The 26055-nt window shown below is 43.0% G+C and overlaps 1 protein-coding gene across 4 annotated transcripts in view; it reads left to right on the top strand.

Moving 5' to 3' along the window:
* SCEL (sciellin) overlaps positions 1-26055 on the top strand; it is a 108138-nt gene that overhangs the window by 32193 nt on the left and 49890 nt on the right. For all 4 annotated transcript variants that reach the window (XM_059731815.1, XM_059732093.1, XM_059732427.1 and 1 more), the window contains exons 6-10: positions 6027-6095; positions 8837-8908; positions 10129-10194; positions 17873-17926; positions 21536-21607. In XM_059731815.1, the coding sequence (XP_059587798.1) occupies positions 6027-6095; positions 8837-8908; positions 10129-10194; positions 17873-17926; positions 21536-21607 (333 nt within the window). The remainder of the gene's footprint in view (positions 1-6026; positions 6096-8836; positions 8909-10128; positions 10195-17872; positions 17927-21535; positions 21608-26055) is intronic.

Below are 26055 nucleotides of genomic sequence, written 5' to 3'. Positions count from 1 at the left end.
GTGTTTTGCCTAGAAAGAGAAGAATTAAATGAAAAGTTTAACGTTAATTCTTGCATTTATGACCATTTCTAACACTTGTACACATTTTTCCACCTAGAACTTTTTGTCTTTCAGGAGGGATATTTGTACATCTAGAAAAGTGATTCTCAAACAGGGGGTTGAGATACCCTGGGGTGTCACTAGATCTTTTGAAGCATTATGTTCATTTATTATGCTACCTGGTGGCCTTCAAGCTCTTCACACTGGTGATGATATCACCTTAAGATGGCTTAAATAATATACCAGAACCGCATAAGCTAAATACATTTTGAAGTATGCTGGGTGGTATAAGGAGATAAATGCAGTGTTAAGAGATAAGCAGATAAACTAAGAAGATAAGTCCAGGCTCAGGATTGGTCCTGATTGGACAATCTCCCATCTCCCATACCAGGCCTGGACAATTCCCCCATCCCCAATGCCAGGCTCCTCTGCAGGGAAGTAAGCACTGTAATATATATATAATAGTTTTTTAAATTAGTATTTGGGTGTGTCCCATAACCACTAAATTATTGGGATAAAACAGAGCTGCTCAACCCCTGGCCCATGGGCTCTGCATGGCTGCTGCAGGAAGCGCTGGGCAGCACTAAGGGGGAGGGGCTGCTTTTCCCCCATGCCAAGCACACTTCTGCCACACCAGTGCTGCTGTTGCTGCAGCTGTTCACTATGAGTGTATGAATCTGCAGCAGGCACAGGGTGGGTCAGGGCTTCACACAGGTCCACACCAGTACCACATCTGGAGGTGGAAATGCTGATCACAAGCAGCTAGTATTGATTTATAAAAAGACAAAACATGTTAGACAAATCTGATCTGCTTCTTTGACAAAGTAACTAGTTGGGTGGATGAAGGGAATGCTGTGGATATAGTGTATCTGGACTTCAGCATGGCTTTTGACAAGGTCCCACATGACCGTCTCATAAACAAATTAGAGAAATGTGGGCAGGACAAGACTACCACAAGGCGAATAGATTACTGGCTCAAAAGCCTCAAGCAAAGGGTAATTATAAATGGATCCATGTCAGACTGGCAGGAGGTTTTGAGTGGAGTCCTACAGGGGGACTGTCCTAGGCCTAGTGCTCTTCAACGTGTTTATTAACAATTTAGATGTTGGCGTAGAAAGCCTCTTGAGCAAGACTCAATATGAGTCTGTAGTGTGATGCAGCCACACAAAAGGTGAATGTATTTTTGGGATGCATCAATAGAAGAATTAGGTGCAAGACACAGAAGGTGATAGTGCCACTCTACTCAGCACAAGTTAGGCCTCATCTGGAGTACTGTGCGCAGTTCTGGGCTCCACACTTTAAAAAGGATGTGGGCAGAGGCAGCCCATCCTATCCTGTGGAATCTGTGGCCACAAGGGGCCCTGCAGCCAAGGGGTCCCCTACGGCTGTGAATACTCCAAATCAGTACTGTAGCAAGGGGGGTGGGTGGTTGCCACCACTCTGCGTTGCTGCTGGCACTGGCTTCTTTGGCCACTTGCCACCCCTGTCTTCCCCCTGGTGCTGATAACCTCCGTCAGCTTCTTCAGCTGCTCACCACACCCCCCTCCTACCTCTCCACCCCACTGGTACCACTGCTGCCACCAGCTTCTGCATGTTGGGGTTTCCCAAAAAATTGTAGGCCAGCCCTGGATGTGGAGAAGTTAGAGAGGGTCCAGAGGTAGGCAACAAAGATGATCAAGAGCCTGGAAGGCAAGTCATACAAGTAGAGGCTGAAGGAGCTAGGCATGTTCAGCTTGTGAAAAAGGTGTGTAAGAGCAGTTTTCAAATACTTGAAAGGCTGCCAAAAAGAAGAAGGAAAGCACCTTTTCTCTCTCGCTGCACAGAGGAGGATGTGGACCAGTGGCTTGAAGTTGCAGCAAAGTAAGTTTAGATTGGATATCTGGAAAAACTTCTTTACTGTTAGAATAGTGTGGGAAATTGTGGGCTCTTCATGACTAGAGGTATTCAAGAAGAGGTTGGACAGCCACAGGTCGGGGTTGATCTAACATATGTCTACTATGGGTATTTCCCATGCTCCTGAGCTTTGCTAGTTTCCCCCTGCCCCTTCTGCTGCATTTGTCAGGGTGTTTTTAGGCCTGGGATGTACCAGTGCTCCTGCTGGGACCAACGCCAGTCCTGGCTAGAGGGTCTCGCCCCCCTGCTCAGGATCAGACTGATTGCCATATTTGGAGTCAGGAAGGAATTTTATCCCATGTTGAGATTGGTATGGACTGTGGGGTTTTTGCTTTCCTCTGTAGTAGGGGATGTACCTGGGACTTCTTGAGCATATATTGACAAAATTTTATAAAAGTAGGGCATTGGCTACCCTGGTTCCCCTGCTTTACCTGTTGCAGGGGAGAGTATTTACATCTGTGTTGTGTCAGGGTTGATGTTAGTCTTATGTAGAATTTAGATTATGGTTTGTACAGGATGGTTTAGATAAGGGATGATCCTGCATCAGGCATGGGTTGGACTAGATGAGCTCTGGAGGTCCCTTCCACCCTACTTCTCTATGATTCTATGATAATTGGGCACCTAATCCCAGTGTGTGGGGCCAGGTGGGGGTGGTGCCTGCCCCCTTTCTCCAATCCCCATGTGAGGGGCTGGGTAGGGGCAGTGCCAGGCCTCAGGGACCAATCCTAGTGTGAAGGGAGGGAGAGGGGTGCTAGGCTCTTTAGGGCTAATCCTAGTGTGTGGGAAAGGAGGCGTGGCCTGGGTCCCAGGGGCCTATCCTGGCATGCAAGGCTTGATCTGGTCTGCAGACTGGCTCTGCCCCACTCATCAGGCCTATGGTGCCAAGTGTTTGAGTATCACTGAACTACAGATTTCCCTTGATTTATGTGGGTTCTTTATATGCAAATTTGCTCTTATGTCATGAACATATTTAGATCCATAACTCATTATATGCAAAGAAATTTGCTCTTATGCGATCAGCACAGATGCCCCCCTACCCAAGCAGGTAAGTCTGTGGGGGGAGGGGAAAGGGCTGTTGCCCCACTCACCCCAGCCCTGGCTGCAGTGGCTCTGGGAGTGGCTGGTGCCAGCTGCCTGCAACCGCTGGGCTGTACCATGCTCCACCTGTCCCCACTCACCTCTGCTCCTGGGATGCATCATGCCATGATGCAGGCAGCTGGTGTCCACTGCTCCCAAGGGTGCTCCAGCATGGGCTGGGGTAAGTGCTGCTGCCCAGGGCTCCACTTGTCTGCACTCACCCCAGCCCATGCTGGAGTGGCTCCAGGAGCAGCCAACACTAGCTGCCTGCACCAGGGCACAGAGCAGCCCAAGAGCAAAGGTGAGTGGGGACAGGTGGAACCCAGGCATGGGGGGACAGGCAGAGCACAGTGCAGCCCAGCAGTTGCAGACAGCTGGTGCCGGCTGCTCGTGGGGACGCTGCAGCCAGGGCTGGGGTGAGTGCTGCTCTGTTCCCTCTGCTCTGCTGCCTTGTGCAGCGCTGGGAGTGGCACCCCTCCCCCCGTCTCTTCCCTAGTCCCAGCCTCACTCCTTTGCTCCCTCCCTCATCACCATGCAAACCTATCCCTATTTGTGACATTGTCAAGTGGGTTTGCTTTATGTGACTTCAATGTATGTGCCATTCTCCAGGAATGCATGTACTGCATAAATAGAGGGAAACCTGAAAAAATAAAGTTCCCCCACAATTGTGCAGTTTTGGGGCTCAGGCCTCAGGTAAGTATGTACAGAATTGTGTAACTGCCTGATCAGAATGCAGCCTACTGTGCATGTTCGATGTGTATGTTTGCTCCGCATGTGGAATAGGATTGCAAACTGTGCATAAGTGTCAAAAAAGCAGTTATGGAGCTGGGTAAGGGCTATTTGGGTATGTAAAGTCGAACAGGATTTTTTTCTTCTTTGGCCATTTATATAGACAATCACTTGGGAGTCACTTATTGTGCATTAGATACATGCCAGTTCCTTGGAGGAAAAGGAACACTTACCCACCTTCATGGTAGCTATTATTCAAGATGTTTTGTACATGTATACATTCCATACATCTTTGTTAATACTTTTGAAGGAACTGAGAAGGTGGATGATATGGCCATCCCCTTTATCCTTTGTCTCTAAGAACAAGGACGTACAAAGCACATACTCTCTGACTCAACAATAGTGCTAGTGAAAGCCTCTGACTCGAGTGCATTATGTACATACACACTACGTGGATGTGTACTTGCATACCACATCTTGAAGAACAACAATTAATCATACAGATAAGTGTCAGCTTTTTCCTACCGTTAACTAATGATCAATCCCACCTTTGTCTTTGAGTAGGGTGGGGCAAAGGGTGTTTCCTATGCAAAATATGTCTTCCTTCTCATTAAGAACAAATTATATATGGAGAAAAGAGATGGAGGACATGCATTACATCAGTTGGTCAGGATGCTGGTTATACTTTTATATCTATATACAAAATACATCTGACTCCATAACTGATTTTATGAGGATTCAACTTTTCCTTTATGTGACAACTAAGTCTTGAAAGACAAGACTGTAACGGTAAAGAGGATGTTCAAGCCAACCCCAGTTTCCTACTTTATTATTGCCCAGAATCCTTGAAACATGGGGACAATAATACAAAGTAAGTTAAACATGGACATTTGAAATTTTCTTTATTATCCCCAGTAAAACAAAAGTTGAAGGAATGTCTAGTATGTAAGTCTGATACTGATACAGCTGGTTCTTCAGACATTTGAGAATTATCAAGAAACGTATTCACTGTTAGCAAGTTTAGTGAGACCTCTAGTGATCTACTGAATAACTGCTGGCTAGTCACAGGCTATGTTGGACAAAAGTACTATTTATTTATGTAATATTAAGCTTTTTATTTAAAAATTAAACTAAAACCCAGAGAGGACACTGGTATAAACTGTACATTGGAATCCACATAGAGAATTCCACTGAAAGTACCAGTTGCCTATTGTTTAAGTGAAGGCAGATTAAGTAATTCTTTGTTTCACTATATGGTATTAATTCAGTAGATACCTGAATAAACATTGCTATGCTGTCTCAATAGATTTGTATAATATTCCTGTAAAAAGGAGTAAGAAACACTAATTATTTTTCTGAATATTTCTTTATTTAAATAAATAGGTTTTGATGGAAACTTTTTTTTAAAGAATTTGTTAGCCAGGTACTTAAAACAAATATGCACATTAAAGTTACTAATCGGTTGTAAGGTATATAGTTTAGCCTTGGTCTTTTTGGTAGAGTTCTAGCTGATGTTGGTAGGGGTTCCATATACGGAATGAATACAGAACTATGTAAGCGAAACTGGCTCTGGCTCTAGGGTATTATGAACGATAGTCGCCCTTCCATAAGAGAGAAAAAAAATACTGGGATAGCTTCATAATGATTTCACTGAAAGGTTTTAGGCAACAAATGTAGAATTCATAAAGGGCATGAAAAGTCATGTGCTTATTCCTTAATGTAGATCTAATGGCTTCATAAAATCAGTATTAAGTACTACTTGTCTCATCTCTTTGGTTGATGTATCTCCTGTGGATTTTAGCTCTGTTCCAACAAGGATGCTATACTAAGGTATTTTCAAATCACATTGATCTCTAAAAGCCATAAAAAAACAGTGCGCCTCTCATGGGACAGTGGATGATGGTTTCTGTATTAAATATATACTACTACCTTATCAAAAACAGTCTAAATATATTCACTAGAACTGATAGCAATTTAAAGGAAAAAATATTAATTTTATTTTTGTGTCATTTTGGTAGATATAGAAGTCAACATTTGACTGAGATTTAATTTTTTTCAGCAAGCTAGACAAACTTTCAAATATACATGTATTATTATTATATTGTTTCACTTACTATTTTATTCTTACCTCTTTACATGTGGTATACTGTTAATAAAAAATGTTTAGACTCCATAATATTTGATTTTCCATTTTATTCTTAGTGGTGTTTTTTTTTTTTTTAAATAAGACTTGATTCTAATCTAAAGTGATTGTTATAATTTATTTTGTACTATTTTTTTCCATACAGAATTTCAGATAGAAGTGATGTTGAGAAAGCAAATAAATCCCCAGTCTTGGATAAGAAGCCAACTAATAGGTATGAGTTTAGGGAACCTACTTAATTATGAATTATTACTTTTTGTTTGTTTAGTTACAGATCTATTTTCAGATAAATAACTAATAATACATGGTTATGTAATGACCTTAGTATTCCTTATAGGTTGTTTGAAGGAGGGTGGTAACTTTTTGTTTTTTGTTTTTAGTGTGGACAATTTAGGTAAAAACATCTCAAAATCTCAGCAGTAAAATTTCAATTGTCCTAAAAAGTTGAAAGCCAGAAACAGGGAAGGGGAGGAAGGGATGGGACAAGGGACTCTCTGTCTCTGTCTCTCTCTATATATAGGCAGATAAAAACCAAAACTATTTTGGGGGAAGGTCAGTTTTCCAGTAGGGAAAAGTTTCAGTTTTCGAGGGAAGTAGATACTTTCTCTAAAAGTTTTTCATTTTATGAACAACCTAACCTTTATGAAAAGGTCAGGTATTATATTTATTAATTTAATGGGACAAATTCATCCTTAGTGCAACTTCATTATAATTATATCCTTGAGAAATTATGTCTAGTATAGCTGGTGGTGATAACTGAACCATGAAAGGGCTCAGATACTTCTAAAGAGAAACTTAGTAACTCAGAGCACCAAATTTCCAGATCCATGGGTCTGCATGCTGGATCTCACCTCACTGGGCAGGAGTGGTGCTGACCCCAGGGGTCAGTCCTGGGGTGAAGAGGCTGGGAGTGGGGCAGTACCAAACCCCCAGGACCCAATCCAAGTGCACTAGGGTGGGAGGGGCAGTGCCAGGCCCCCAGAGATCAGTTGCCATGTGTAGGGATGAGAGAGGGCAGTGCCCAGGGCCCAGTCCCTGTTTTTAGGATAGGGAAGTAGGGTTCAACCCTGGTGCATGGGGCTCGATCCATCTATGGACTAGTCTTACCTCACTCATCTGGCCTGCAGGGCCAACAGATTGAGCACTGGTCTAGAACAAAATTCAAAGTCGGCCGTAAGTGGGTATTAAATGGTTCATCAATTTTGTTTTAACCTTCTATACTAGTGGTTCTCAACAGGGATGCCATGAGATCCTTTTAAGGATACTCTGGGGTGGTTTGAAATATTAGGACTGTTATGTGTGCAAACACCTGTGCATGATTCACAAGATAAACCCAGGTTTCAAATAGGAATACATAGTGTCAAAAACATTTTTATTTGCTATGGACTTTTTGATTCTTTGTAAAAGAAGTGCTTCTAATATTTTTCTGCAGTTAAAAAATGAGTGAAATTAGTTTTCAAAATGGAATGCTGCTAAATTCAGAAAAGTTATGGAAATATGCCTTGAGTCTAAAACGGATGACAACCACTGCTTTATATATTTGCTGTCAGATAGTTATAACAAGATGCATATTTATTCTCAGTAGCTCAGAAGTGGAGATAGCAGGGTAGTAACTTGAGAAGTAATTTTTTTTTATGAGAAAAATTACAAGAATTAAAATATGATCTTTATGCTGTCCATTATGGGTAGAATTTTGGATAATGTGTTAGTCATCTAAATAAAGGTGCTTAATTTCCATAAGTAATTATAAAACATACAATTTTAAATATCAAAACCAATATTCAGTATTTTTGTGGCTACAGAGGGCAGTACAGAGCCATGGATGCATATAGTGGCTAAGATATAAAGAAGACAATGATATGTAGTGCACAATTTGAGAATATTTAAGAAGCTCAACCTTTCAGAACACTGTCTGGACATCTGAATCCTTGAAGATATTTCAATTTAGATGCTAAAAGTTACTACCATATTTACCCGAATCAAAGATGATTAAATTTAAGATGATGCCCCAATAATTCCTTTCTAGACATGGAAAATATATAAATTTGTTATAATTTTCCATGTCTAGAATCTTATTATTGTAGTGTTTTCTTAAATTTGTCTCCCCTGCCACAGCAGCAGGGAAAGCAATGCAATAGGGGGCAGGCAGTGGGTGATGCTGGCAGTGGGAGGAGAAGCAGAGGGCCGACAGCGGTGGGCCAGGTGGTAGGGGGCCTATGGGTGGGGCAGGCTGTAGGGGCAGCAGTGGGTGAGTCAAGCAAGTTGTCCCCTGGACTTTGACCCCCTACACAACTTGTTCCCCTACACCTTTCCTCTTGCTGTCCATCCTCCTCATCACTTTCCCTCCCTACTGCCTGTCCCATTTTGCCTGCATTCCCCACTTTCAGCCCCCTCCTGTGGTGCCCCCCCCCATGGCACTTGCCCCCATACCTGCACCCCTTGGCACCTTCACCCTTCCTGTGTCTGCCCCCATCTATCCCCACAGCTGCCTGCCCCTGCCTACTGCCTCTACTCCCCTTCCCCACCACTTATCCTATGGCTCTGGTAGGGCTTCAGCCCAGGGCCTGGAATGTGGGGGTGCTTCAGCCCCAGCCCAGCCTGGTAGCAGCCAATGATGGGAAGCAGCTCTGGGCCAGAGCTACTCAGCTGGGCTGGGCTGAGCTGGAGCAACCCCACGGTCCATGCCCCAGGATGGAGCGGGCTTGGAGCCTTGCCAGAGCCAGAAGATATGTGACAACAGTGGGTGTAGAAGAGGGGCAGAGGCTGCACTGGGGAGAAGATAGTGCAGGGGCAGGCAGGGGGGCAGAGGCTGTTGGGGGGAGCAGGCAGTTGGCTCTGACCCCAACTCCAAGTCTGGACCAGATTTAGAGTTGCAGCAGCAAATCCATAATTTATCACTTAAAATTAGAACTTAATTGACAAATAATAAATACATTAAATATCCTTCCTTAACAGGCAGTCCTGGGCTCCTACCACATCAGTCACTACCACTGATACCACTAGTACCTCTCCTGTGAAGAAAAAAAGGTATTCACTGTCATCTTTCTTCTGCTGCTGGAGGATATTTATGGGTTTACATCATGTCACCAGTAGACTCTTAACACATTGCTCTTAACAAAATACGAGCTTCTTTCACAAACAAGCTTGGATTCCTTTTCAAAAGAATTAAGCTCTGGCTGTCTGCCCTCAAAGTGCTTTAGGCCAGGACTGCCTCTCAACTGTCTGTTTTTGCTGGACCAGACACAATCCCTGATTCTTGCATGGGGCCCTTCAATTCAAAGTAACACAAATGAACAATAGTATTGCATTCAATATTGATAACGTTTAAGTTTAAATGAATCTAATTTCACTGGTATCAACTAAGAGGTTATGAGAACTGGCTGTAGAGGAGCTTTCCAAATAATTAATTGAAAATGGGCTGCTGGTGGATGTCCATCTTTCTTTATATATTTCCTTCCCAATAGCAGATTCCACCTTCTGTTCCTTTTGGGCTGTCCTCCCATTGCCTTCTCTTTTCATGTACTAAAGTGATGACCAGTGAAAAAGTTAATGTTGAAACTAAAGTGTTATTTCTGGGTTTAGAGTGAATACCCCAGTGTGATCAATGGAGGGGTAGGCAGTTCACCTCCCAGTAATTTTTTCAGGTTTGCAGACCTGAGATAAACCTGGCCTGGCATCAGTTATACTCAGCTAAAATGGAAAGGCTTTTATAACACTATCCCCAAGAATGATGGTTAGATACTTATTTACTTTAACAACAAAAAAAAATTAAGATTCTGCACAGAACTAAGATTCTGAATGTGTTGTTTCCAGTGACATAAATACCTGGGTGTTTGGCACCCTGATGTATATATCTTACATTTGCCATCAAGTTCTTCATCATGAGACCTGTTTGTATTAGCACAAAATGGCTAAATTCTTCCACCACTTACACCCAAGATGTATATTTCAGAGACACCACACTACTTAAAGCTTTAATTTTATGTCCACTTACCTCAAATTCCCTCAAGTGCACTAACAAAGCGATCATAATAGTGTATCAATATGGCAGCTGTTAGTAAGGCTCTGGAAAAGAAGTTGGAAGGAAAAGCTAATCTCAGAAAAAGCTTATAAGATTTTCATACCATTTTTGACATACTAATATTCTCCTTTCAATGTATTTTATATAGAGAAGCAGAACTGAATTGCTATTCTTCACTAAATATAAAATACCCATGCTTTATATTTTGTTTATTAATACTTTACAGGCAATCTTGGATGCCACCCCCTGTCTCAGGTTATAAGGTATCTACAGACTCTGTGGAAACTAAAAGGTAAGCAGTAACAAACACTCTTCAAGACTCTTCCCCACCCCAGCAATTGTATCCTGCATGCTAAAACCATTGTCTAAGAATGCCTTGCCACTTTACAGCTCTGTGTTAATCCAGTTACCATGCTCAAGGTCTTACGGTGAAGTTGCACAGTACACTTAGACCACACTAAGGGAATTTAAAACACAAGCATCTGCACATTAAAGCTCATTAACTCATGCTTAGTGCTCTGTGAGCATCTCACGGTTATGCTGCTTCAGGCAAGGCTTAACTCTGGGCCATGTTACCTAACTCGTGTTAGGGTAATTTCAGTCTACTCTATGGAGATAAAATGAACAATCTACAGTCTTCCAGCATTCCAGGGTGCACCACTCCCAGCCCTCCCCAACCCAGAGCAGGGGTAGAGCCTAAGTGTCCTGGCTCCTAGCCATGGCCCAGCTCACCACCCTCTAGTGCCGAATCAGAGCTGTACAGACAAGAAATGGCATTAACCCTTAACATGTGACTGCTTACAGCATATTCTAACTAACATTGCTTAACATTCCAGAGATATAGTATAGTCTACATGTAACATGTCATTTTACTCTTACTTTTCTTCCTGTTTTAGGATACCATTGGAACATCTTAACCCCTTTATACTCCAAGCTGATATTAGCTGCATGATTAACTGCATGTCTTAGACAATGTTAACATACACCAACTATGTATCCATATAGCTACCATGCTATATTGTCTTACAACTCTACAAAGCCATGGAAATAACCATGATATTTAACATTTTCTAATAAAGTCTTAAATTCATAATCATTATATAGGAAACCTTATTCTGCAGGGTACTGAGGACTGTCCACTTCCATTCACTCACCTGTCAGTAACAGATGCTCTGGAAACAGTTTAGAAAAACTAGTGCTAAAGTTATTTTTACATGACTACTTGAGCGTTTGATTCTAAAGTCGCAACTGCTTTCTCTCTGATACATAGTGAACCTGAGAAAATGTTGTGCTCCCATCTCAGTGTCAAGAGAGATCAATGATTTAAAGTGTGTGCTGCTGTGGCATTCCTTTCCTAGTGCACTTGTAGGCATTTGAGAAGACCTTGCACTTGGTCTGGTCTGCAGGGTCTGGGCAGTTGCCTCACGGATCTGAGGCATTCTTCAATTCCAGTCTGTAGAAGTTGACTTATTTGGGAGATAGTGATAATCAAAAGGAAAGCAAGACACAAGTGCACAGACACAAGGCTACGGTTGGAATCTCTTCTTTCAAGAAATCCCTTTTTGGCTGTAGCCCCAGTAAGGTTCACATACAAGTCTTTATTAATATCCCCAAAATAATGGATCAGCATTTATACCTGCACCTTATCAGAAAGGGGCTGGACTGTGTCCTTCTTGAACGTGTATCGTATGAATCTTACGAATTCCTCCTTTTGTATTTTACATGTACCAGTTTTGCTGTCAGTCCAATTTCCTACATGGATCAGGAGCTTGGAGTGACTTGTTTTAGATAGGCCTATGAGTACTAGCTCTAGATGACCACATCATCCAAGTAAGGCAGTACTGTGTGGCTAGTGATCCTGATGCATTGGCTGCTAGAAGGCTGTGTGTGGTTTGTTGAGACCAAACCACATAGACCAAAACTGGTATTATCTGAAGAGAGTGTAAAAAGCTGCCTGTTCACAAAATTCTGGTGCGAGTAGGATCTGTCAATGCTGCTTTCTGAGGTCTACTGTGAAAACGAATCTTTTTTGTCCAGTCATGTATTCAGGGCATAGAGTTCACATTGAGTTTAGAAAAACTGCTGACCTTCCTAAAACCTCTGCAGAACTGGCTGGTCTTTTCTCATTTAGGACTAATACCATTGTGCTATACATTGGTGATTGCAATATGGGACTCATCAACTATACATAGATCTAGCATAGCACAGGGTTCTTGCTTTTCAGCCTTACCTATTTTCTTGGGGAGTACATGAAGATTCTTCCAGACTCATTGTTTTGGCTTGCTTGGATCCTGGTTTTCTCTGATTAAAAAAAAAATCCCCAATTTTCAGTTAAAAAAACCCACACCTAAAATCCACATTGTTCCATGATTAAAATGAAACACTACTAATATATACCTATCTATATAGATCATTGACCTATCCATATAGATAGGTATATATTGGTGTTTCATTTTAATCATGGAACAATCTGGATTTTGGGTTACTTGCTCTAATCCAAAAATTGGGGATTTTTTTTATCAGAGAAAACCAGGATCCCTGCTGATCAGCCTGGGTTCTGGCACAGCTCTGCATGCAGTGAACTCTGGTGTTATTGCAGGTATGTCCTGGGCTTTATATGCTTGGTGTGTAGGTGGAGATCTGGCAGGAACGAATCTGACCAGCTGGGGAGCTCAGAGAGCTCACTGCATGCAGAGCTCTGTGCAGATCAGATGTTGAGCTCAGAGAGCTCACTGGGCATGTACAGCAAAGCCCAAGAGAGACACAACTGCACCACAGCATCCCCCTGGATCCACCCTTGGGTACACATGACTCATATTTGTCATAGGCCATTTCTGGGCTGGCTAAGCATTAAAGAGATTCCTCTTAACAAAGGTGTCTAGGGGTTCCAAATCCCCTTTGGAATTTCAACTGGTATTTTATATTATGTTCTGTTATGGGAACCTGTTCCTCCCATATATCCCATGTTAAATACAGGATATTCTACCATTGCCTCCTGGCCCAGATTTTGAAAGGGGAAAATGTAATAGATACCTTCTGCAAAAATTAAGATGATGGTTCCTTTTTGAGGTCTGGTTGAAATATGCAACTAGAACAGGGCTGTCTAACTTGTAGCCCTTGGTTAATTGGCAGACCCTAGGCTCTTACCCAACCACTGCTCTCCCATTGCTCTGACTGCAGCAGTAACCAGGGTCTCTAGGCTCTGGCTCCCTCCTCCATCTTCTGTTTTCTGCTCCCACCTTAGGGGTGGGACTGTCCAGTGGAGTGGTGGACCCTAGAGATAAGAGGCAATCTTGGGAGCTGGGGCATCCATGCAGTGTGGTACAGCAGGGAGATACCTGCATGACATGCAGCCCAATGAGCTCATGCTCTGCACAGGTGCAGCCCATGTCACATGTGGTGTAGACTGTGTAGTGTGTGGCCCCTGGTCACTTAGAAATTGAAGAGCCTTGAGCTAGACACCTGACCTGCGCATAATAGACAGAGAACTAACCATCTTTATTTTGAGTAGGTCAGTGAGATGGATGCTGCCCTGAAAGGGAAAGGCTCTGGTTCTAGCCTGACCCCCTGCTCCCAATGGGGCAGGAGCTATCCCATCCTTGGCAGACTTCAGTGAGGGGTACATTACCTTTTGGTGACAAAAACATGATTTGTGTAAGATGGGCATGAATAAGGAAGGATAGTATGATAGCTAGAAATGTACTTGTAACTTTAATATTAATGTGTTTGTTTAGCTGCATGTATTATAGATTATACAGATCGCCTGACACTTCAGTTATGTGACCCAGTTTTCAGTTGCTTATACTTGAAATATTTCTGCTGAAATTTTTCAGGCCAGGTATTTATTTTGAGCTGATATACTTGTTTTTTTTTTTAATGAATTCAGCAAATACAATTAGTCCATTTTTCAAGCTTAGGTTGGAAATGAGTGCTTTGCCCATGTTAAAAATGTCTTTCAATGCTTTTTAAGCACAGTCTTGGAATTTGGTAACTGTGTGTATGAGGGGGAGGGGAAAATCCTTTTACTGTCTGGGATGTGTTGCTTGCTGTTTTGTTGTAAAGCCACCCTAATTTATTTTAATTGTAACGCTTGGAAAAATCTCACTTCATGCATACTTTATAGAGACTTTTCAGAGTTTGATACCTAAATTGTTAAAATATTCTGTCTGCACCTAGAATCCTTTGTGGTGGGACTGTAGGGCTGAGCAGGACTTTTCCTGTAATTTATCTTCCCAGCTGCTGCAGGCTGAGGTAGAGGTGGCCACAGAAACTGAGAGCATGGAGACTTTCTGTGTTGTTCTTTCAGACTAAATACAGACATTACACTTATTGCACATTAAGTGTGCAGAAAGTACTTTACAGCTATAACAGAACAGATGTTCACAGCACATAAAACACTTAAAAATGGTGAATCCCAATCTAAGTTAGCACTGGATGGATGTAGTATCCAACTAAAGTGCTTTAGGTTAAAGCACTTTATCAACTGTCTGTACTCTCCCACCATGAGTCAAGGTAAGTCGTATTCCCCTGGCATCCCAGGATCCCCTCCTGGGTGGCTGGCTAGCCTTGGCCAGTGCTTATCTGCTCCTGGTGAGCAGCAGCTCAGTCTTGCCCCTGGGCTATCACAGAGGAGACAGAAAAGGCTCCATCTCCTGTCTGCACAGCTGGGTAGGGAGTTGGGGGAATGGAGTCCCCGTGCCATGCAGGCTCCCTCTAGATTGCTAGGTTGGGTCTTGAGGAGGGGGGGAGGGAAGAGGGACAGGTTCTTGTGGCAGGGGGGTCTGTTCACCTACCTCCAGTTCCCAACATGGAGAAAAGCCAGGCTAGGCAGCCTCATGCTGCAGCTCCTGGATTCAGCTGTCAGGAGGCTGGGGCCAGTAGGGAGGGAGCCCCACCTGACTGTGCAGACCCAACTCAGCCCCCTCCCTGCCCCCCAAGACCCGAGCCAAGAATCTGGGGGGGAGGAGGCCTGTGTGGCATAGGGGCTCCATTTCTCCCCCTCTCTCCCAGCCACTGCTGACAGTTGCCAGCTGGCAGAGGGGGCAGGGCTACAGAGAAGGGCTGCTCTGGCAGCCTCCTGGGAGGCATGCCAGAGCACCCCCAGCCTGGCCTCAGCTCGTGTGGGCAGGCTTCAAGCCCCCTCCCCCACACAACAGTGAACGTCTATTCGGTTCACTTCTGCTTTAACTTATACCACTTTAAGTAAAGTGCAATAGTTACAGTGCTTCCGCTAGGGGCTTTCTGAACGTCTGCATTTAGCCTCAGTGCTCCTACTGTGGCATCCCAAGTAAAGGACAACAAGAAATTGTTTTTAGATATATAGGGAGTAAAAGGAAGGCCCAGGGAGGAATAGGACCCCTGCTAAATGGGCAGAAACAATTGGTGACGGACAGGGGGGACAAGGCTGAACTCCTCAATGAGTTCTTTGCCTCAGTGTTCCTAACCGAGGGGCACGACAAGTCTCTCACTGGGGTTGTAGAGAGGTAGCAGCAAGGCACCAGACTTCCATGCGTAGACCCTGAGATGGTGCAGAGTCACTTGGAAGAACTGGATGCCTTTAAGTCAGCAGGCCTGGATAAGCTCCATCCGAGGGTGCTGAAGGCACTAGCCGACATCATTGCAGAGCAACTGGCGGGAATATTTGAACGCTTGTGGCGCACAGGCCAAGTCCCGGAGGACTGGAAAAGGGCCAATGTGGTCCCCATTTTCAAGAAGGGGAGGAAGGAGGACCCGGGCAACTATAGGCCAGTCAGTCTCACCTCCATCCTAGGCAAAGTCTTTGAAAAAATTATCAAGACTCACATATGCGAGAGCCCGGCAGGACAAATTATGCTGAGGGAAAACCAGCACGGGTTCGTGGCAGGCAGATTGTGCCTGGCCAATCTAGTCTCTTTTTATGACCAGGTTACGAAATGCCTGGACACAGGAGGAGGGGTGGATGTCATATACTTAGACTTCAGGAAGGCCTTCGATACGGTATCCCACCCCATACTGGTGAACAAGTTAAGAGACTGTGACTTGGATGACTACACAGTCCGGTGGGTGGCAAATTGGCTGGAAGGTCGCACCCAGAGAGTCGTGGTGGATGGGTCGGCTTCGACCTGGAAGGGTGTGGGCAGTGGCGTCCCGCAGGGCTTGGTCCTTGGACCAATACTCTTTAATGTCTTCATCAGCAACTTAGACGAGGGAGTGAAATGTACTCTGTTCAAGTTTGCAGATGACACAAAGCTATGGGGAGAGGTGGACACACCGGAGGGCAGGGAACAGCTGCAAGCAGACCTGGACAGGTTGGACAAGTAGGCAGAAAACAACAGAATGCAGTTCAACAAGGAGAAATGCAAAGTGCTGCACCTAGGGAGGAAAAATGTCCAGCACACCTACAGCCTAGGGAATGACCTGCTGGGTGGCACGGAAGTGGAAAGGGATCTTGGAGTCCTAGTGGACTCCAAGATGAACATGAACCGGCAGTGTGATGAAGCCATCAGAAAAGCCAATGGCACTTTATCATGCATCAGCAGATGCATGATGAAGAGGTCCAAGGAGGTGATACTTCCCCTCTATCGGGCGCTGGTCAGACTGCAGTTGGAGTACTGCGTGCAATTCTGGGCGCCGCAATTCAAGAGGGATGCGGATAACCTGGAGAGGGTCCAGAGAAGGGCCACTCGTATGGTTAAGGGCCTGCAGACCAAGCCATACAAGGAGAGACTAGAGAAACTGGACCTTTTCAGCCTCCGCAAGAGAAGGTTGAGAGGTGACCTTGTGGCTGCCTATAAGTTCATCACAGGGGCACAGAAGGGAATTGGTGAGTATTTATTCACCAAGGCGCCCCTGGGGGTTACAAGAAATAATGGCCACAAGCTAGCAGAGAGCAGATTTAGATTGGACATTAGGAAGAACTTCTTCACAGTTAGAGTGGCCAAGGTCTGGAACGGGCTCCCAAGGGAGGTGGTGCTCTCCCCTACTCTGGGGGTCTTCAAGAGGAGGTTAGATAACCATCTAGCTGGGGTCATCTAGACCCAGCACTCTTTCCTGCCTATGCAGGGGGTCGGACTTGATGATCTATTGAGGTCCCTTCCAAACCTAACATCTATGAATCTATGAATCTATGAATCTACTGCTGAAATCCAGGCAAGCAGGAGGAGGAAGGGTTCTGCTCCCTGTTCCTAGTGCGATTTATGCATTTTATCCAATGACTATTTAATGCAAAATGTATTAACCTGGCCTCCTACTTCCAGGCAACCACTAAGCTATTAGGCAAAAGATGGGGTAGGTTCTCCTCTTCCTCACTTTTTGTAATGAACACACGTAAGGCTAAGATGAAGGTATTTTTTATGAAACTAGATCAGTTAACAATTTTCCAGGGGCTAGAGCAGGGTAAAGAAGATTTGCACTTAGTGTTTGAGATGACTGAAGACTGTGTAAGTACCTTTAAAGATGAAAGGAACAGTTTAGAGAGAGAATAGGATATGGGATAAAAAATAAAAATTCATCCCTGCACAGTAAGACACACAATGAATTCTTTAAAAAGGGTTTAGTTTGGTGTTGCATAAAGATTATGCTGGCCTACTACACAGGGATCACTGTCTATATGAGACCACTTTGGGTTTCTAGGTAAAATTTAAAAAGGGCAATAGTAAGAAAGGTAGAAAGCTTTTTATTAAATTCATGTTGTCAAAAATGTGTACCTGGGTGATTTGAAATAGCCATTTTTCACTCAACAAAAACTTAAAAAAATATCTGTCATGGAAGGATGCCTGATACATTTCAGCTGCTTTGGTTTTGTTTTGAAAGAGCTGTTGGAAGTTGGTAAGATAAAACCTGGCATTTATTGGGAAGGTCTATACAATTTTAACTGTGGAGGTATAGCCATCTCATGAAAGACATTCCCCACATTTTCAGTATTCTGCTGAACTTCTGGATTCAGAAATGAATTTTCTTCTTTAAAAAGAACCATTTTTGTTTTTATACAGGCAGGATCAGACCCTACCAAATACGGCTACCACAAGAACTACTGATACTAAACGGTAGGAATGAACTTAATGCTTAATGATTCATTCTGAAGCATACTGTTCAAGTGTTTATTCTTCAGTCTTTCTATATTGTAGTAGAGTTCCTTCCTGTGATATCCTGGAGTATTATTTGAAGTATTTTGCAAATGATAATGCTTCAAAATGGAAATGGGATGCAGATTAGGTGCTTTCTTGAGGGTATGGTTTACAAAGTAATTTGGAACCTGGCTTTTTCTCCCCTGAATGATTATGTTACTTTATATTTTTCTTACATTTTATTCACTGGTGGCTTGAACACATGTAACCTAGCCTTTCCAATGTAAACAAGGAGTGGACACACTAGGCTAATTCCTGTTTTGCTTTTTATGTCTAAATAGCATGTCTAGAGGCATGGAATTGTATTTTTGGCATGTATGCACAGCTTGGGACTCTCTTTTTTCCTGTGTTGAACTTGGAATTGCACTGGAATCTTCTGAAAATAAAGTGGAGTCAATGGAAAAGGATAATCTACATGTGTAGATGTGCCTTTACTGTGCAGTAGACTAACTTGCTATGGTGTAAAGCATCACAGTCTACATGTACAACGCTATTAGATCGCAGCAAACTAATTTTCACCACCTTAAGATAATACTGCCACAGACAGTTTTAGCTTATGGTGGCAAAAATAACTGTGCTTTAATGCAGATGCAAATGCTGACCTGAACATACATTGCTCCTGGTCAGCCCAGGTACCAGGCAGCCAGACCCCTGTCTGCTGCCTAGCCACATGGCTCTGCTCTTTGGGTGCTCTTGTGCCACAGCCAGTCCCTCCACTCCCTGATGCCATCACCCTGAGCTCTGGGCTGATCCCCTGACCCTGCTGCCAGCCCAGACTCAAACTGTTGCAGTCCTGGGCACATGTGGAAATGTTGTTTCCAGAAGTAGTTTACTTCAGCGTGAACTGCGCTGGAATTTATCACATTGCTTTAATGGCATGTGTGGATGCACCCTATGTAATATATAATTTCATACATATCATACCTTTCTATAGGATTTATTTTTTCACTTGTGATGTAGGGTATCTAAGTCAAATCTTATTGTAGACTGTTATGGGAAAGGAGAAATGTAGTATTCTTTTCTGGTTTATTACAGTTTTCCAGGTGGCGGGGGGCGGGGCTCCATACTGAGGTGGGAATTTAGTTGTTCTTTATGTTCTTTTCGCCAGAGGGTTGAGCTCCCTGCTGTGATGGGAATTTTGTTGCTTCTCTCAGTAAAAGCAGCAGGCTTGTCCATCATCTGCCATTTGGTACTTTTTCCTAGGAGAGCACATATACTAGTTAATATAACCTTAGTTAATACAGCTTTCTAACCTGTAGATTATGTACTTTTGGAGGTGTAAGGTACAGACTTGAACATTTTCTCAGCTGATCTGTCAGTGCATTCTTGTGTCCTAGGTAATGATTGCATCCTGTCACTTGCTTGGTGAAAGGAAAGGCTCCCCACTTAATTTTGCCTTCTTTTACAGAGGAGGCGACATTATTGTGCCTGTAATATGTTGCCTTATATGTTAATAGTTTATAGCACTTTAAGGGGAAATTCCTACCTTTGTCCGTCTGGCTTGTTCCTTTAACTTTCTATCATTGTCATTCCCATATCTGTTTAAATCCACTACAGTAATTTCAGCTGTCTACAGTAGAGTCTATTGGCAAAAGAAGAGCTGAAATAATATTAAACTTCACATGACAATGTGCTTTTCTTTCATAACAAAATCTATTCTTTAAAGGTTATGTGAGATTTTTACCTGCCTAAATATGGCAGGTATATAATAGTTTTTAAGTGTGTTACATTATGTACTGTAGAACCATTGTTTGAATCAAGCAAGATGAAGATATACATTCTGCAGTTTTGTTTAACCTTGTCCTTAGATCACTTCTGGCCATCTGTTTTAGCCAAGATTCAAAATCAATACTCATTACAAATCTAGCAGTTGATGTTTTACGATGACTGGTAATGTCTTCCCACCAGAAACCACTAATAATTGAGTATGGTAAGGGAGGAATGAGGAATGTCACCTCTTTGGGACAAGAATGATATTATTCTATTACTTGGCAATCTCTCCAGTTTCCCCCTCATGCTGGTTTCCCCTGCCCTAGTGCACCACATCCTCTTCCATTTATTTTTCTTTCAGTCCTTTTCTCCCACAATACAAATCACATACATAGTTGCCCCACAGTGTAGGCATTGTCCTTTGTGAGGCATTTGTGATGCAGTCTACTCCTGGAGCACCTACACTGGTGGTGTCACCCTGCACTTAGCCAAAAAGAGGATGTAGTGAAATAATTAATTAGTTAATTCATCTTTGCAAAGTGCTTTGATGATCTAACTGCTATTTTAAGTGCCGAACTGTGTGAGAGCTAATAATAGCCAACAAAGGAGAGCGTCTTAGTTTGATCAAGGTTTGCTGCAGGAAGGCCATAGAGCGGAGCAAGCTGTGGGTGAGAAACAAATAGATATGGAAGGGCCTAAACAGCACTTCCACAGCATGGCTGAGAGTAGCAGAGCAGAATGCATACTTCTCAACTCTAAGGAAAAGATTGTCTGTATATCCTGAGCTTATCATTGTGACACCTGACTATCTTCTAAAAAGATAAGAGAGTGGTCCATTGCCCCCTGACAGTGAGGAGTAATTTGGTATTCATCAGACATTTAAAACTGTCAGGGCTGCTCTTTAAAGACAGCTAGAGCGCAAAAATGAGCATTCTCTTTGGATCTGAACGTAGTGGGATACCACATGCACTGCACATGCAGGAGTTCACTCCGCTGCTAATTTGCTATGTCAGAAAAGTGGCACGTGGTGGCAGCATGCACAGCCCAAAACCAGAGCCTGGTCAGCAAGAGCCATGCTCTGGCTGCCAGCCAGGCTCCATGTGCCCAGATTGCTGCTTCTGGAGCCCTATGAGGCCCTCAGGACCCCATGTAAGCTGTTGGGGCCAGCCCAGGTGCTGGCCTCTGGTTCCTTTACCCCCACTCAGGGCAACTTGCTGTACTCCAGAGCATGCATACAGGGGCATTCCCCAGGGACAACCAGCAGCAGCACAAATGTGTATTGCTGCTAGTTGTCCCTGGGGGATGCACATTCTTGCTCATGGGGACGTGCCCCAGGGGGAATTACTCATGGGAATAAACTTACTTAAGTGTATAGTGATTGCAGTAGAAGGGCTTTAGTTTGCTAATTATTATAATTGTGATGTTGGGGATTAGAAACATATACTATTAACAAACCTCAAGTTCACTCTGCTTGTGCAATATTTATCATATAGAAAAACACTTCATAAACCTTTTAGTAAAACCACTTTGAGCCTTAAACAAACCAAAACGTATTACCCATGCTAAAACAATCAATCTAGAGACACCAGCTATTAATAACACTACATGGGTCACAGCAGTGACAGGCAAAGAAATATGTTGTGCTTTTTGGGTATACATATAATTAAACAAAATCTGTGGAAGATATTGCTCCAAATACTAACTCCCTACTGGGTAGGGAGATAAATCGATTAGTACAATTATTACTCATGTATATGCACTGAATTATTTATACAAATTTACTGACTCATTAAATACATATATAACATTGCCTTGCAGGACTATCAGTTCATCAGAACAAATTACATCTCAAAGGTCAACAACTTCTGTGGAAGAGCAAACTACTACAAGGTATTACAAGCAGATATAATCAAAATTTTTGACATGATATAACGACATTAATTGTTGATGTAGCAATATGTGTAATATACTGTACTAGATCTCTTAGACTGGAATATTTGGTGGGTTACTTTGGTACTGTAGATGGTCAAACCAAGGAACTAGAAGCTAGAACTGAGTTCTAATCCTGGTTCTTCCACTGATTTGATGTATTACTTTGCAGCAGACATTGCACATCTTTGGGTATGTCTGCACTGTAGGCTAAATGAGCTAGCTTGGGTACTTGAAGCTTGAAGTATAGTTATGGTACCTTAGAGCTCAATATCCAGAGTGTAACTAAGGGAGACTAGGGCAGCCACCCTATTTTGCGTACTTGGGTGTGGGGAGAATGGGGGGAAAACACTGATGTTGTAGCCACAGTGTCATACTAGCAGTATGGCGGCACCTGTGTGTCACTAGTGCCCCTGGCACCCAGCTGCACTGTTATGCCTCTGGTCAGTAGGAGCTACCATATTTACTCAAATCCAAGATGAGATTTTTCCCCCTCATTTAACTTGGGTGGAGGGGGAGAAAGACCCTTGTCTTAGATTCAAGTATGAGGTGACTGCTGTGGCTCTGGCCTCAACCTGGGGTCAGGACTGGAGCCACAGCTGCTGTCTGCCTCTTGCAAGCCCCTGAAGCCTTGGCCCTGCCCACCCTGCTTGCCTACCCACCCCTCCTCCTTCCCCCACTCCACCACTTACCCTCTGGCTCTGGCAGGCTTTGCCCCTGCTCCAGTCCATGGCATGGAGCCTGACTGCTCTGGCTCCAGCCCAGTTTGGTAACAGACTATGCAGCAGTGGCAGCTTCAGTCAGGCTCCAGAGCCTGGGCTGGAATTGCTGCCACCATTGAGACTGCTACCATGCTGGGCTGGGGCTGGAGCAAGCATGTGCTCTGTGATCCAGGCTAGAGCAGAGCCAGAGCCTGCTGGAGCTGGAGGATAAGTGGTAGGGAAGCCTGCAGGGAGTGGGAGACAATGTGGGGTAGGAGGCTTGCAGGCATTGGGGAAGGCAGGCAGCAGGGAGGGGCTGGGGGTGGGAAACTAAGGAGAAAGGGCCAGGCTGCTTGACCCTACCATGCAACTGTCACCCCCCACACCTGCCCCAATTGCTTGCCCCACCACTGCTTCCCCCCTGCCACTGCCTTCCCCATCACATGCCCCCATACCACCTCCCCACAACCTGCCCCACTATCACCTACCACCCACTGCCTACCTCCTGCCACTGCTTCACTGATGGGGAAACAAATTTAAGGTGACTCTGATAATTAGATTCTATACATAGAAAAGTATAACACATTTATAATTTGCCGGGGGGTTGCCTTAAGTTCAGTTAGGTAAATCTGGTTATTTAGTGTATTCCGCAGCCTAGAACTAGCTAGCTTGGGTATCTCTATATACTGCACTGCGTTGTGCACCGTAAACAAGGTCTTTGTGCTTTTATTTCTCCACATATAAGATAGTGACACAATGGAGATTTAATACATGCCTTCATAGTGCTACATAGGTAGAACTGCCATGTTGATACAGAGTATTGTCAGTGCTTGAGGCAGAAGAGTAATGTGATGAAATAAAAAAAATGGTTTTAACAGATATATTTACTCTCCTGGTAAGAGTTACAGCCTGGATAAAAATGGTCATGGAAAGGTTTTCAGAATAATATTAACATATGACAAAATTGTTGATGAAGAATGCTTGTGGAAATACTGATTACTGAAATCCAGGGAAATTGTGAGGTTCTGTCAAAATGGAAGTGGTATATTTTCCACTGCAGTCAGTAACAACAGTGCTTGATTTTGTGCCCTTTATTGATATGATGCCTTGGCTATGCAATTCAGCTATTTAGCTATTAATGTGAATTAATTACAATAAAGCCAATTTTAGTTATGTACTGAATTACAGTGACACACGTTTGCTGTTTTTAATTGGAAATATAAAAGGCTACAGATTTTAAAGTCCTTTTTAATGAAATCAATTTTCTTGATCTGATTTACAAAGTATAATTTGGTGGAATCTAAAGCTACAAAACATTCCTTTTTAATCCTTCAACCCCCTTAGTACATTAGGATAGTATAAAATAATGAAGGAAACACCCCCAAGATGTCTGGCAGGGCAATTCTCTAGGAAGAAAGCAATGCTTCGATAAAACATTTTTGTTAACACATCTGAGAGATCTTACAGAATAAAATATGCCAGTGTATTAACTAGGGAAGTCACAGTCATTCTTCACTCATAAAAGCTTGTTAAAGTCTTACTTAATCTCTATCCTCAATCAGTCCATATTCATCCTCCCCTAGTGGTTCTCATTAACATATCAAGCTTTATATTACAGTTCCTCCACTGGTGGAAAGCTATAGAAATAGCATTTGACTGATCTACAAGTTACTATGGAAACCTTGCTCTACAGTTATTTGTGTCAGTATGTAAACTATAAGTAGCCTTATTACATAGTGGACTAAATTTGCCCCTTTATCCCTGGTAAAATTGTACTCAATTTCACTCATGCTTCAGATGGCATTCAGTGACAATTAATGATCCATTTTCATGAACCTGTAAATTATGCTATATTTCAGCCAACAAAGTGCAGTATAAACCTCTCAAGAGAGACATCTTTTTCTTTCTCTTAAAAATGTTATATTAATGCTAAGACTTTGGGAATATTTATACCACACAAAGGAAATTTAACAGTTAAATGAAAAATACCTGTTCTAGTAACATTGAAGATTAATAAAATAACGTTTTAGCCAAAATAAGAAATCCTTTACTGATACACATTTTGGTTCAAAACTATAATATTAAAATTCATTTTTAAAAGGTACGTATTTTCTTGTTTGATTGATTTTCATCTGGGGCAGGGGAGGGCAATTATTTTGGGAGGAGGGCCACTTACTGAGTTTTGGCAAGCCATTGGGGCAGCCAGGGGCAAATAAATATTGATTTTCTAAATTTGGAGGGGGGGGGTGGGCTGCATAGAATGGCTTGGTGGGACGCATGTGGCCCGTGGTCTGCCTTTTGCCTACCCTTGATCTGGAAGGATATTTTAAAAGATTTAATGAATCAACCCCTATATAAAATGACTGGAATATGACACTATGCATGTGTCTTGACTTTCAGGGGGGTGAAAAGAAGTGCAGAGATACTTATTTTTATGTGTCTGGATTAAATGTGGATTTATATTAATTTTATGAGGGTGGGATAGATATTGAATCCATTTTGCTTCAACATATATCTTGGAGCAGACACATATGCTATGAGATAGTACTGATTAGGTTTGCAGAATATCCATTTCTGACTTTCTTTGGCTAACTCAATGCCATCCTTAAAGGCTTCATGTTGTAGCAAATCCCCTTTCTTGAGGAGAGCTGTAATGGCTTCTGTATGGAATCTGTCAGTGCTACCAGGAGTATGATTTCAAAGGAGGTTACCTGAAATGGATGTAAGGTGCTACCTGTCTCAGGGGTAAAGAATGTTATCTCCACTTTGCAATTTCCAATGGAAGGGACTGAACCTATTCCTATGGAAATAACTAACAAAACTTCCATTGAACTCAACTAGACCAGTGCACACCTTAGGCTAAGGCACATTCTTGCGGTTTACATAGCACCTACTCTCTTGCTTCTGGCATGCTACATTCCACTATAACACCGGGGGGCAACCTGTGGCATGTGTGACAAGTGGCACAGGCAGTTTCTGTGTGTGGTATATGGAAGATTGGGGAAGGGGCAGGCAGCACAATGCACATAAGGCAGGGAGCAGAGAGCAGAGGAAGGGCGTCATAGTGACACTTGAGGAGGGTATGGAACTTTATTTGTAACACACCTGCCAAAAATATTGGCCCCTACTGTACCATAATGTTTGGATTTTAAATTTTAGACTATGTGAAGGGTGGAGGATCTGGTTGTGGTTATATACAGGAGTACAGGAATATTAGATTGGCTAATTTTTACCTATGTATAGACTGCTGTGCGAAGTTGGTGTCTGATCCTGAGAATTGCTGGGATCTTTTATTGGGGTTGTGGGTACCTAGTATGTCTTGGAGTCAGTGCCTTAACATGTATGTGCTCCCCTCCATACTGCACAACCAATGGGACTTACCAATGCATTTTGGATCTTTGGCTTGATGTCATATTGCACTGCTAGGAGACCCTTCCCCCACAAACTAGCTAGCTACTATGAATCTCTTTGAATGATTTCAATATAAATAAGAAATAAATATATATTAACACCATAGAAAGGGTACAGGTGTGAAGGAGTGATTATGACAAAAGCTATGAAATGTGAAATTGTAACTTATTGTTATTGTTACAAAGAAAACAAAAGTATAGACAAGAATTTCAAGGATCAAGTGACCAACATGACCCTGTTGTAGGTGGGAGTGAAGTTCTCACTGGGTTTTTGTGCGTCTTGATCCCTTGATCTCCT

This window comes from Alligator mississippiensis, chromosome 1 (genome assembly GCF_030867095.1).
Source record: "Alligator mississippiensis isolate rAllMis1 chromosome 1, rAllMis1, whole genome shotgun sequence".
Classification (NCBI taxonomy): Eukaryota; Metazoa; Chordata; order Crocodylia; family Alligatoridae; genus Alligator; species Alligator mississippiensis.
The sequence above is the reverse complement of the archived record's forward strand: the minus strand, read 5'-3'. Positions and strand labels throughout refer to the sequence as shown.